General features: G+C 36.3%; 1 protein-coding gene across 8 annotated transcripts in view; it reads right to left on the bottom strand.

The window, feature by feature from the left end:
* Nucleotides 1-14679, bottom strand: part of LOC149806869 (cAMP-dependent protein kinase catalytic subunit beta) — a 489283-nt gene that overhangs the window by 116144 nt on the left and 358460 nt on the right. For all 8 annotated transcript variants that reach the window (XM_089958918.1, XM_089958928.1, XM_089958958.1 and 5 more), the window contains one exon: nt 13063-13191. In XM_089958918.1, coding sequence (XP_089815044.1) covers nt 13063-13191 — 129 coding nt within the window. The remainder of the gene's footprint in view (nt 1-13062; nt 13192-14679) is intronic.

Below are 14679 nucleotides of genomic sequence, written 5' to 3'. Positions count from 1 at the left end.
ATATTTCATAGAGACCCAAACACCACATCTCTCATTAACAGAGCAGTTTGCATGTGAGCATAACTTTGTCCTGACTGTTGTTGTTGTTGTTGTTGTTGTTGTGGGGTTTAATGCCATTTTTCAGCACACGATAGGCTATACATGGCGGTGTCCTGACTGTAAAATTTCGTGCAATTTGTACACTGTGGAGCTCATAACTTCAGTCTGGTGCAACACAATAAAATCAATGATAGCTTGATGAACAGAAAATTATCTCAACAGTAAAACAAGCCCTATTATGGTCCTGTGCCAATAAAGATGGAAACAGCAGAAGGAGATCAAAGGTCAGGCGTGGAACAAACGTTTTGGAATATAAATACCTTGCCTCTTTTACAGTATGATCGACAGGGTCCTTTTGTCACAATGGCTCATGGGGGTAATCTGACGAAACTTGGTCACTTGTTTTGATCATTTTAATTCAGGTTATTGCTTTTCTTTTAATATTAAGCCTGCATCGAGCACCTGTGTTTCAACTGCCTAGACAGTAAAAGACTGAGAGGCAAAGGACTATGGTCTGCTTGTTTGTACACCCCTAACCCCCATTTAAAAACTGAAAGTATAAATGAGACAAAAAAGCACAAAACTTTGTTCGTTCTTTGATTTATAATTTCAAATCTAATTACGATCAGGGTAGCCGAAATACTGTCTTTGTTTGTGCATTTCAGTGCAAATGCAAATTTTCTGTGTAAAAGACGACTCTGCTCACTGGTGACATCCACTTCCTGAAGAAGTCCATTTTCAGCAAAAGGGAAGATGTACAACTACCGCTCTGATGGCCTAGTGGTTAGAGCATCCGCCTCGGATGCTGGAGGGCGTGGGTTTGATCCCTGGTCGAGTCATACAAAAGACTTACAAAATTGGTACGAACAGCTGCCTCACTTGGTGCTCAGCATTAACTCATTCGGTCCCGATCCCGTCTGTAGGCGTGATCCGGTTTCTGCATTCATTGGCCGATCCCAACTCCAGGCGCGATGAATGTGTGTTAGATACAACGTCTCTGATTGGTTAGAAATGGTTTATTCCAAGAACTAAACAACTATTAAACCAATCAGAAATGATTTTACTTTCATTTGTGGAAATGTGAATTGTTCAGAAGCAAAAGGCTAAAGTTTGAGAGCGGTTTAACTACACGTGTTCTGTTCGTGAAAAATCGTAAATGGTGGCGGATGGAAGAGTGATTTTTGATGAGAGCAAAAATGTGGAGTTTCTCGGGTTTGATCTTGAAATTATTGAGCAAGCTGAGGAAAGATATGTTCAGCAGTTGAATATTTTGTGAGATTTAGATTTGGACATAGAAGTTTCTGAGATTGAATCGTCCGAAGATGATGATGCTGACAGCGATGATGACGGAGTTCTTGCGGATAAACGTTGCACATAAGTTTGTAAATACTGTATAAATAAGTTGTGAAAGACTTTGTCAAACGGGGAAAAAATTACACCAATGTGTCGACAAATTCATTTGAAATAAATGGTGAAAATTTCGTGGATTTTTTTGGATATAAGAAGAGAAATTAAGGTAAGAGTGAATGCATGTGCACGACGTTTTCAAACAGGTAAAAACTTTGGGGGCACAAGCAGCTAGACACAGCTTTGTGCTTCTGAGGCATATCAGCAGAGATAGTGAAAACAGTGCTGGGGCCGAATGAGTTAAGAGATTAGTGTTAGGACTGGTTAGGCTGGTGTCCGGATAATGGGACTGGGTGGGACATCATGCTACATGTTCCGACATGATGCCCCAGTGCTAGGCATCACTGTAAACTGCCCCACTGCAGACAACATAGTGATATAACCGAAAATTCTTAAAGCTATGTTAAAAATCCAAATCTCTCACACACACAGAGTGTATCCCCCAGGGGTGTAAAATTGAGGGTACAAAAAAAAAACTAGGTGTCAAAACTGGGGGTCAAATAAAAAATGTGGGGGTCAAAAATGTACTGACAAATTTTCATACGAGTCGCACTTTTTCAGCTTGAAATAGGATATTGCAACTTGCACAACATACTCTCTCTCTCTCTTTCTCTAAACATACAAATACACCAACATGCACAATTAACAAACAAATGCATTGTCCATTCAAAGAATAATTGTATTAGTTCATTTTTCTTTTAAAGTCATACTTTTAAGAGTCTCCTCAACAATATTATAGCCCAACACATTACATATAAGCTAATACAAAAAGCCAAATAAATCTTTTTAACCAAATGGGAGTTAATTTACTGCCTTTCATCAAATGTGTACTTTCATAGGTTTCATTGTACTTTGTCCTAGAACACATTTATCCAAATATCAAGGAGGATACTGATTCATCTTCTTTCTAATAAGTTACACTTGAACTTTAAGATCTTTCCTTTATTGCAGTAAAAGTTAAAAACCAACAAAATCTGCAATGACCCACTGACTTTGTAATCCAAATAATGCATTTGTCTCTGCAAGTTTACTGATTTCTATGTTGTGAAATAATGTCTTAGGTTATAATGTGTTCTCCAGATATCTTATGGCGAACAAGGGCCTATTTTTAAAAATTCTAAAATCCTGTCACGAAAGGATTATTCACTTTTGCAGTCTTTACAATCACGCGATCAGAAGTCACACCGGTAATCATAATGAATATTCCAGTCAAGGGAATAATTTTCTCCATTTTTCATTAAAGTCAGATCCACAGTTACTCTTTTGTGTTCTGCTTCTTTCACTTTCTTCGCTAATGTTTTTAGTGCATGACGTTTTAATCTGGTGATCACTTTCTAGTGCAATGAGGCTTGATGTTAAATATCAAGAACAGCTTGCTGAGCTCAATGGAAATCGCGAGAAGCTTGCGAGATTAGGGGAAGCTACTCCGTCATAACATTGCCTATGCTAGTCTGGTTCATTGTTTTATATGTTCCCTGCATTGCACTTTGCTATACGAATAGAGCAATGCAAGGCAGGGAGCAAACAAAGCGGGGAACCAGTCAATGCCTATATGCGAAGTATATACGATGCCAGCCATCGTCCAATGCATTGGGTATTAAATAAATCATGATCATATTATGAAAATCCTTTGCATCAAAAAAATGCACGGTAACAAAATGTGTGCGTCAATTTTCTCCAGCGTGCGTCCCTGACGCACAAATGTGCGTAAAGGGAAACACTGCACATACACACACTCACACATGCATGTACATAGAAGGTCAATACTATGTTGTCTGCTTCCGATTATACAATTTTTATTTACATGTGCGCAAAGGGATATAACCTTATGGCAATTTACAGAATTATCCAGCAGAAAATACTCACCCATAGTGTAAGCAATATGTCGCCATGTTAGAATGGAAACTAGCCACAGTCAGGTTAGAAATTAAAAATCAGTGAATGAAATGATAAAGTTCTGTGCATTTTTTTATCACTTTAAAGATTTTCATTCTTGAAATTGGTAGATGGTACAACAAAGGGGGATTTATGCAAATACCTATATACTAATTTAATTATATATTTTTTAAAGTTTTTTCTCTTTCAAAGCACTAAAATAAAGAATTGTATGCAACCATTGTATTTTATTCCACTACACTGTTTATAAAAATTAAATATTCAGTGAGTACAGGCAGACTTGCTACATCAAAAATACTAGTATGTAAAATTTAAACTTATGTTGTATCAACTCATACGTGCATGAAATTGATAGGAAAAAGATTTATTTTCTCGGAAATGGCAAGTAATATAATTGTTATGTCGTTAATCCGCTGACAGACAAGACAAAACTATGGCGTAGATGAAACCTGACCCGGTACTCACCATTTGTATGAATAGTCACATGACTTCACAAATCTCAAATGACAACATCGGAAGTCCAATAGTCACATGATACCAACAACAAACTCCTTTATAATGTTGCTGTACAGAAATTTCAATTATAGTAAATTAAAAAGTCAGACATTTTTTCTAAAAACCAGCAATCTGGCCAGTCTGCTCAAGCAGAGAGCACATGTCAACATGGTAGTCACGTGATACAACAAAACTCCATAAGTTGTTCTCAGAATATAAAAATATCGAGAATTTTGTGTTCTTTTTTTATCTTTTTTATTACAACCAGTACGAGACTTTCATTTAATATTTATTTTATTTCTCTCTCTATAACATTTGAAAATAATTGTTGTTAGATTTGCATACTAATGCAACTAGCAATGCAAATCACAAGCACCAGGTTACATTTCATCCACGACGTAGTTTTATCTTGTCTTTCAGCAGATTAAAGACATAACAATTTTAATACTCACAATTTCTGAGAAAATAAGTAATTTTCATATCGATTTCATGCATACATCACTCGATCTAACAACGTTTAAAGTTTGCTAGGCCATCCAGTAAGCGGCTACGCTTTGCCACCACCATGTTGGCCTCTTGTGATGCTAGACTGGTTTTCATACCTTCCAAGTAAGGAAAGATACAGATATCAAGCAGACTTTGAAAATAAAAGTCTATTAGACAAATCTAATCCACTGGGCATCTGGATTGACTCAGCATATTCTTTTATTGCAAGCAACCAAATGATCCATACTGCACCCTTCGAATATTCTGGTTAGAACTTGATAAATGTTAGTTACGACTAAATTACATGATTGTTTCGAGCATCAAGTGGTGGTGGAAAATTCCCAGGTTTTTCCCCGACTTTCATTAATATTTGTGAAATTCAAGGACTTTTTACATTTGGGGAAAAAATTATCATTTCTCCCAACTTTTTCCCAATTTCCCAGTAGCGTGGGAACCCTGTATAATTACCCTGGTACATACTGTCATACAGCATTACCAGTAAAGCCAGCTCTAGTCTAAACAGTTAATAATGTTTAGCAAATTGAAGACCTAAATCATGCATAGTAGTCTTTTTATTCCAATTCAGTTTCAAACAGTATAGACATACTTGTTGATACTATGCAATACTGCCACCAAAAACAAATAGATTAAGCCATTTATGAGTGACAAAAACACGTCTTCAGCATAAAAACATGTCACTCAATAACTCAGCTATTGTAAAACAATCTAACTACTGTTCCACACATGGACAAAATCTGAGCTTGGAGAAAATATACCATGACTTGTGTAGAATCAGACAACACCTGAACTTTAGGCTGAATGTGCAAAGCAAACAGAACTAAAGGCAGAACCAACCTACAATAAAAATATTTTAAACTTAAGAGTTAATATTAAATACTGTTGTTAACAGAACAAGTGAAAATGAATTATCCAAAATTGACAATAATAATGCCTAGACTCTATACGCATCAATTAAACTGCGACAAGTCCAATCAGTATGCTACCATGTTGGTAAGGCATCATCTACTACTGGAAAACTTTGCTTGCAATGCTTACTTATTATTTTGCATGCAAATTTTCATACACTTCCAAGACTCTAACTCCAGGTCAAGATCATTACATGGTGGAAAAGGTCAAAAGATGGGTCTGGTGTAATATTTGCAGCACTCTTGTTATGTGTAGTTCTGTCAGTGTTTCACTCATGATCAATTGTCTCTGAAAACTGGCTGGCCTACTCAAGCATCAACTTCCTTACAAAGTCTTTGCAGTGTATGACAAGGTATGGAGGAGTTCCGTTTATTCATTAAACTGTCTGTGGGTGGTAGAAGTAGCAATCTACAGAAGGAATTAGAGCACAGACTTCATGTCCCTGCCAAAATTGGAAGGGGGGAGGGGTGTCTTTTTTATCTGAAGGGACCTTTATCAATAATTTCATAATGAAAATCGAAAACTGTAATCAAATATCTAGCTTTAAATTTCTACATCAGATTTACATACAGACTTTAATGCAAATTAACTTTTTCGACCAAATAAACACTGCCACCTTTATGACAGGCCCATCCCCCCTACAGCACCATGCTGATGGAACTCCTGTTTTCACCAAAATTCTAATGAGACCTCTCTCTCTCAGACACACACACACATACACACACAATTTACTGTAGAAACTATGCTTCAATATTTTTTTCTGCTCTTTTCCCCAGATTATGAACACCATTCAGCTCCATTTTGTCTATTCACACTTTTAGCCGAATAATATTACGTGTCTACTAACAAGCCATAAAAGCTCACGAGAAGTATATCATCCTTCTTTTAACTTGCTAAATATATCAAATGGAATGAACATCTACTCAACCTATTTATGTGATGTAACACCTTTATTGCAACCTGTCATCACTGAAGCAATGTGTGATTCAAATATAATACAATTATTCAATTATTTACATCTTTTCCAAATCATCATCTAATAATGTGAAAATATTTTCTGCAGTAGTGATTTCATAACACATGTTGGAACTGAAAGAAAAGCTTCATTTACAACCCCCAGTGTAATCAAATTATCTAACAAATGGGTATGGCTTTGAATCATTGCTAACATCACTTGCTATACTGAACGATCACTAAATACTTTTGACAGCATCTTCCTGAACTGACTTAAGTGTTGTAATACAATGGAAGTACTTTTCGTACTACCACACTTATAATTGTTAGCTACTGATGAACCACCCAAACATGCATCTAAATAGTTTAGCAATTGCAGCGTTATGCTCAACCAGATGGTTTGTATATAATACACCTGCCTTTTATGACCTCCATTTCAGTTTCTAGCACAGTGGTCCAAAATCCCAGGAGTCAATAACCTAGATTTCATTACAACATAATCTTTATGTTTCCTGGAATTCACATGACCGCAGTAGTGTGCTTAAATGGGGTTTCTAAGCCAAACCCTTATTTTGTATTAGGACAACAGCATGATTACCCCCCCACTCCAAGGTCCCCCTAGTTAGTCTAAATAAAATATGAAAACAACTTTTGCAGAGGGAACAGCATCAATTTCATTGCTGATTACCTGTCAAGGACCTACCACTGAATCATTCATCATCATCATACAAAATAGGGTTGGCTTAGAAATGACCATTTAAGCTCACTACTGCATTTTTTTACTTGAATTCACTGACAATCTATATTTATATTTCACACAAAATTAATACACCTAATATTCACACAAAATTCCAATCTGATATTAACCCTTTCAACACTAAAGACCAGTAAAACGGTCCAGGAACAATAACTCCCACTCAACACTAGTCCAGTATTCCCGTCTCACATACCTGTCTTGTTTGGGCAATAAATTCTCTGATTGGTCAATGTCTGGGATTCCCCTATAGTAATATTTAATTCATACACTGATTCATTTGCATACTATTTGGATGCATTCGGACTTTAAGATAGGTTCTTTACAACAAGGGGGGGGTTCTGATCTATAAATGGAAATCTTCGAAGTAGCCTAAGTACATCCAAAAATGGCAGATTTGTCTGATAATGAATCTGAATTATCTGGGGATGCAATAATTGAAAATATCGGCAATTTTGATCTTATAAAGATAAATCAAGAAGAGAGGGAACATATACAACAAAAATGGTGTGATGTTGGCAGTAGTGATGACAATGAGAAATTTGAAGGTTCTGAACTTGCTTATGAATACGAGACAGTGAATTTTGTCAGTGGACAAAATCTCCATCGGAACGTAATATTTACATATTTTCCAATGTGTAGGTCCAACACGAGTATTTGATGAATCAAGAAATCCTCTTGAATATTTTCAGCTATTTTATAGCAACTATGTCAGGGATGGTCCTGGCTTTTAAAAAGCTGTCGCCAAAAAAATCGCCAACCTCAATATTTTGTCGCCAATTTTCAAAAAGTGTCGCCAAAAAAAGTAGTGTACATTTTTCCAAGTGTTAATTTAGTCTATTAATGTAACAGGCAATGAAAATGACAAAAGATGGATTAGTTAATATTTTAATTACAAGAAGCATTAACAAAATGTTACAAAGTGTTACATGAAGATCCGTCGCGATTTTAGGGCTGCCCACTTGTTGAATGCAGTTTCAAAGTCTAATTTTTCACATCTGTACATGCTGATTCTCATTAAATTCTCGAGAGATGAGATGCAGAGCTTATTTCTGATGTCAGTTTTTATGAAGTTCATCTTACTGAATCCACGTTCACAGTGTACAGTGCTGACAGGTGACACCAGTAGTCTCTCAGCAGCCCCCCCCCCTTTATGGCTAGCTTCACAAAGCTTGTAGCGAATTGCTTCCTAAATCCCAAGAATGATCACTGAATGCTGTATAAATTTTCTCGACAAGAAAAATAGGATCTCCATTCCCACGAATGAAACTTACACGAGTCAACACCTGGCAATATTGGACCGTATATATAAGCATAAATTCACACCCAACTAAGGGATTCTTTCACTCCTGTATTTTGAGAAATAAATAATTATTATTAATTATGCAAAACTTTTTTTTTTTTTTTTTGCTATTTTTTGTTGCGGAGTTTAAGTCTCTGCAGCCATAACACAGGACTGATGGCAAAAGGAAAAGATCAATGAGTAAAATGCTGCACTGGCGACAGATGTAATTGTGATTTAGATTGTTTCCATTTGTTTTGTATTTATACACAGTTGTCGGTACTTCAGAGCTTATCAGTTTTCTATGAAGGTTCAGCAAAACTATTGTATTGGTATATGTATAAAAAAAACAGAAGGATTAGCCATTCAATTAATTGTATCTGTTCTACTCGCATCTTCAGAAGTCGGTCAGTTGTAGGTATAGTGCGGTAGCATGATTGACTGTATCGCAGCATACAGTACTCAGCCCAGATGTCAGCATAAGCAGATTATGATGTTGTTGTTGTTGTGGGGTTTAACGCCATTTTTCAGCACACGATTGGCTATGCATGGCGGCCAGTATTAATGGTGGAGGAAGAACCCGGGAAAACCCCGAGAAGAACCACCGACCCACGAGAAGCTACTGGCAAGCTTTCTCACATACCCACATTGGCCGAATCCTGGACTCGAACCCACGCAGACAGAGGTGAGATGGCAGTGATCTGTAACGGAGAGCGCTTTAGACCACTCGGCCACTCGGGGCCCCCAGATTATGATGTAACAATGCACTGTAAAGATGGGGTTGTCAATAAGAACAAAGGATTGTTTGTGTAACAGATTGATACCAATGCATTGCTTAGTCAAGTTTGTGGCTTCCTTTCGATCTGCCTTTTAATTTATCCAGTCCAAATCCATGATTGTATGTACAAATTAAATAACCAAAAGGTATGTCGCCAAAAAAATCGCCAGATGGGATATTTTTGTCGCCAATAAGGAAAAAAAATCGCAATTTGCGACATTGGCGAAGCCCAGGACGATCCCAGTATGTGTTTTCAGAAGTAGCAAGATTTACAAATCCTAATGCACACATGACACGAGAGACTGACCCAAATCAAGACAAAGGTGTTTTGACTGATGGCAAGTTTTCAGAAATAAAGACATTTTATGGCCTGTTGATATTGATGGGAAGTTATGAAATTCAACAGAGATGAACTGTATTGGTATAAAAGTGAGAAATTCTGGCTTATTGGATCAAATTTCGGAGAAATTATGTCACATTACAGGTTTGTCCAGGTAAAACGCTACCTGCATCTCAGTGATGATACCAGTCAAAATCATTAAGGTGACAAATTGCACAAAATAAAGATTCATATTAGACTACTGATGTTGGCAATTCAAGTCAATATGTTCTAAGCAGAGAAATATCTGTGGATGAAGCTATGGTACCATTTAACGGTAGACTTGGAATCAAACAATACATGAAAGACAAACCTGTAAAGTTTGGCATCAAGTTATGGGTAGTTGCAGAAGCAGTGTCAGCATATTGCTACAATTTTGATGTCTACCTTGAAAAAAATGGAACTCTTGTGAACAGCAATCTAGGTTTGGCAGCCAGAGTAGTTATTGAACTAACAAGACCTTTGCAAATGAAAGGCTATGTCATATACACTGACAAGTTTTGCACCAGTCCTCAGTTAGCAGATTACCTTTATTGCATAAATACCTACCTTTGTGGCAAGCATGTGCATGCAAATCGAAAGGAATATTCAAAGGACTTAGTCTTGTCAAATGCAGTAGCAAGACACCTAGCCAGAGGATCATCAGACTGGCTCATGTGTGGTCCATTACTTGCATCTTATTGGAAGGACCACAGAATTGTACACTACCTGTCATCTTTCTATGCACCTGTTGAACCTGATTTGACCATAGCACAAAGCAACAAAGATGGGACTGAGAACATACTGATGTGTTTGCCAAGGAACTGTCGTGGATTTTTGCTAAATTAATCTGGTTCACTGTCAATCCATGTTTTATTTCATATTTATTTCCAATGAAATGAACATAAAACCTTGTATACTAGTTTTTAAATACCATTAATACACCTTTGCATTTGCTTTAATTTTGAGATAACATTACATTTATTCAAGTCCTGATTTGTAAGAACACCACAATGGATCAAAAACAGACCACATATTACTCTTTAATTAAACACTTTTATTCAACATTTTATAGAGAATACAGCGAAATTTACCTTTAACTTGCCTTTTGATTTACCTGTGTAATCATGTGTGAGACTAAACTTGCTTATAAGAATATTTTCATAAACATGAATTTGTCTTCTTTACAATGGTACCAAATATGTATTCCTATCACAAGAAATGAAATTTATACAAGTCATTGAAAATATTGTTGCCTACATTGCAAGTAGCAGAAAATAACCCGGACAAATCTTTGACAAGAAAAATACATTAGCATATTCCCTGTGGAACAGTGTATAAAGCTGTTTGTGCTGCTGCATACATGCCAGCCATTACGCTTTTTTGCAGTAGAGAAATCTGTAAGTAAACGCTTATTATCGAACTGAAAACTGTTATCAAAACTGGCAAATGCGGTTGACATTTTTGTGGCCCATTATCTTTCTATCTACTGTTGCACATTTCTGTAATTGAGTGTGCTGTGAAATTTTTGTGTGTGTGTGTGTGTGTGATTTGGATTGTTAACATAGCTTTAACAATTTTTCAGTCACATCACTAAGATGTCTGCAGTGTGGTAGTTTGTAGTGCTGCCTAGCACTAGGGGCATCATGCCGCAGACATGCACCATGATGTCCCACCTAGTCACATTATCCTGACACAAGGCCGACCAATCCTAACACTAACCTCATAATGCTGAGCGCCAAGTGAGGCAGCTGTTATAAACGTTTTTGTAAGTCTTTGGTAAGACTTGGCTGGGGATCGAACCCACGACCTCCCGCATCTGAGGCACACGCTCTAACCACTAGGCCACTGGAGCGGTACTGTAAGTGACTCTGAGGTGCAACAATTAAAAATGAAAAATATCGGAGAAATACACTGCTTGAGCTAAATAAAGAAAATGTTTTGACTAACGATAAATCTAACCTTGTAAAAACAAAATTTCATGGTGGTAAGGAACTGGAGTAAGAGCGACTACAGAAGATTTATGACCAGCTTGACAAACTAGTTAAAACAAAGAAACACAAGTTTCTTAAAAATCATAAGCTCAAGGACACATTTGCTAAATGACTAGTATTTCATGTACTCAGTATGGACTATTATGATAAAAAGATGCCGCTGGAAATAGTAGATAACAATGCTGACGCTAACCTGCTAACAACAGCATATCTAGTTTTGATAGACTCTCTCACCAGTGATGAAGAAAAGTATGACGTATTAATGCTGCACTAAACAGATTATCAGAAACTTAGCCTAGAACTTAGTTATATGATGATGTCAAACGAGATACATTTTATTAAAAGATTGACCATATTGCAATTGTGAACCAACTATTGATAAAGACTATGAAATACATAATAGTTAAAAAAAAAATGCATTGAAAAACAATACAAAAGAAGCTGGAAAGTTATTGACAGAAGCAAGATACAGAAATATCAAATAGTTGATTGCTGGATACTGTAATCTACCCACCATAGATATAGGGCAAGCGGATATTCACTGTCTTTTGAGTTTTGCAACATCATTTGCGATTCTCAGGCAGCATCTAGTACTTAAAAATTTTAAACTGGGTCAGTTATGTTATGTTGTTAGTTATATTGATGGAACAGAAGATCTCGTGATCAAGTCAATGATATTACTTAATTACCAACACATTTTAACCCTCCATTTTCATTCTCAGTTTTAATAGATATCAGATATGATGAAGTCTCCTCTGAAGTGTATGAAAATATTTCGACAGGTGGTTGTGTCAAAAATCGTAAAGAGCCTCCATTGTGAAATCAAACATACGCTAAGGATCTTACATGTGTACAAGACCATCTTAATGCATCTGTTGCAAAATGTACAATTATTATTTTGTAAAATCACAGTGAGTTATTAATAGCACATAGGCATTTAACATTCAGACATGTGACCTGCAAATCCCAGCTAGTTATTAATAGTTGTTTTTGTTTTTGTTTAGACTAATATGGGAAGCCTTGGAGGGGGGTAATCATGTAGTCATCCTGATACAAAATAGAGGTTTGGCTTAGAAACCCCATTTAAGCTGACTACTACCGTGACAATCACCTTGCCTGCCATGGGCAATGCTGAAGTCGCCTTTCTTTCTTTATCCTAAATATAACCAATTATCTGAAAAATCTTTTTTTATTTTTTGGTGACCACTGTTGAAATGTTTCAACTTTTCACAAGGCTGATTGTCCCTCTACACTTCCAATGCATTTCCTTTTGACATTCTCAGAGGATTGTATGCTAAAACATGCAATGAAGTCATGTCCAGGATAGTGTTTTCTTTGAACAATATAGGTAGATTAAAGAAAGTGTTCACTGCTCAGTTAGTCTGGTTCATTACCATCGTCAGCTTAATCCAATATGAAAACACACATCCAGACTAAGTGCTTAACCAGACAGAACAAAGATGAGTCAATATCCAGATTTGACTGCAATGATTGTATTTTCATATTTTCTGCAACTGTTTTCTTTTACACTATATCTTCAGTGGTTCAGAAGTTGTACTCCAAACAGGAATACAAGTCACAGAATAATATTCTACCTTGAAGTGACCATGATCTTTTTAGAAGTGGGCATGGCTATGTGCACATTACAAATTTTACTTTTGAGGATGGAAAGCAATAAAAAAAATGACTTACCTTCTGTTTGTCTAAGATTTTCATGGCATAGTACTCCTTATTTGCTTTGTGTTGCACCAACATAACTCTACCAAATGAACCTGTTCCAAGGGTCTTTATTCTATCAAAGTCATCTAGGCCAGCAGTATTCTAAAACAGAAAAAGGGCTTGTTAATTTCAACTGTCTCTCTGTACACTTGCTATAACTGGACTAAGATGAAACAGTATCATCAAAATTCTGCAATATAAGTGAACTACAGGTAAGATGGCATACAAGCATATATGCATCTTTTATCTCACCTGCAATCCTTTGTTATATACCTACGAGGTAAAGGGTTAACATTCAAACTATGACTATGACTCCGAGGAAAGCCATTACATGTCTGTTTGAGTGAAAGGTATTTGTGCAAACATGGACCAGCACTGTAAAAGTGCTTATTTATCAGTCCATTCAAGTTTTGTGCTCCCCTTGTCTCATTCATGTAGGAATGGTGTTCAAATTCACAGACTCGAAGTTCAGATATATCTGCTCGATATGTTAAGATGTAGATAGGGTTATCAGAACCTTGGCTAGCGAAGAAGGGCATAAATGTGTTGATAAAGTTTCAAGGCAATCCTTAAAATAGTTTCAGATAAGTAGTAATGACAAACTTGTTCTAACAGACAGACAGACAACAAACCATCCAATTAGTTATGCTGGTCTACGACCAGATACTGACATCACTGACAACAGAAATAATCTGGATACCAAGATCTGTTAGTCTTGAGCACTGTATAATGTATGCCAAATCGCACGAGAGAGAGAGAAAACATACACACACACACATACACATCAGTCTTATGATCATTAAATTTTCCAACATTATTATTCATTTCAGCAGTAAATTTAGTTTAACTAAGGGTAAAAAACAACCTTGTCATGTTAGCTATGCTTCTTCAAGACTGATGGCTTTGTTTAAATGACACCAAAACTTACATCCTTGTTTGATGCTAATTCTTGTAAATATTTTAGAACAGTGTTGACAATGGCTACTGATTTGCTTTTCTTAAGAACATCAACTGAAGCCAAGTCCCTCTTAGTGACAGACCATTTAATTTTCCCAGCTGTTATTGGATTTAGGATTCTTTTTGATAGCTTGAACTGTCTTGCTCTTATTTATGAAAAGAGTAGGTAATTGGAGAGGCCCATAACAGAGTTGGCCATTAACAGGCTCTGCTCATTACAGATTCAGCCCAAGAAAATTAAAGAATTTCAACATAACATGCTCTGCCCATTATGGTGTCAGACAACCATTGACGCTGTAATTGACTTCGTAACACATGTTGCTATTTAACAACAAATAGCAAACAATGTCCATTTCGAGCCAAAGTTTGCATTTTTGTATGGCTTTGTTACACCATTATTGAACAAGAAATACTTAATCAAAATATGCTATTTATTAATTTACTGTTATTGATCATTGAAATAAAAAGCAAAAATATCCCGTTTTGATTTTTCTCGTCAACTGTTTACTAAATATATATATCAGCATAGTCAAGTAGGCACTATTACTCAAATTAAATTAAATATTACTTGTTCTACATCTTAATAAACCACTCCCTCGATAACTCATGCTCTGATAACTTGCAAACCTGCTT

The sequence above is a fragment of the Sinohyriopsis cumingii genome, chromosome 1 (genome assembly GCF_028554795.1).
Source record: "Sinohyriopsis cumingii isolate HCF-2022 chromosome 1, ASM2855479v2, whole genome shotgun sequence".
Classification (NCBI taxonomy): Eukaryota; Metazoa; Mollusca; class Bivalvia; order Unionida; family Unionidae; genus Sinohyriopsis; species Sinohyriopsis cumingii.
This window is presented reverse-complemented; position numbering and strand designations above follow the sequence as displayed.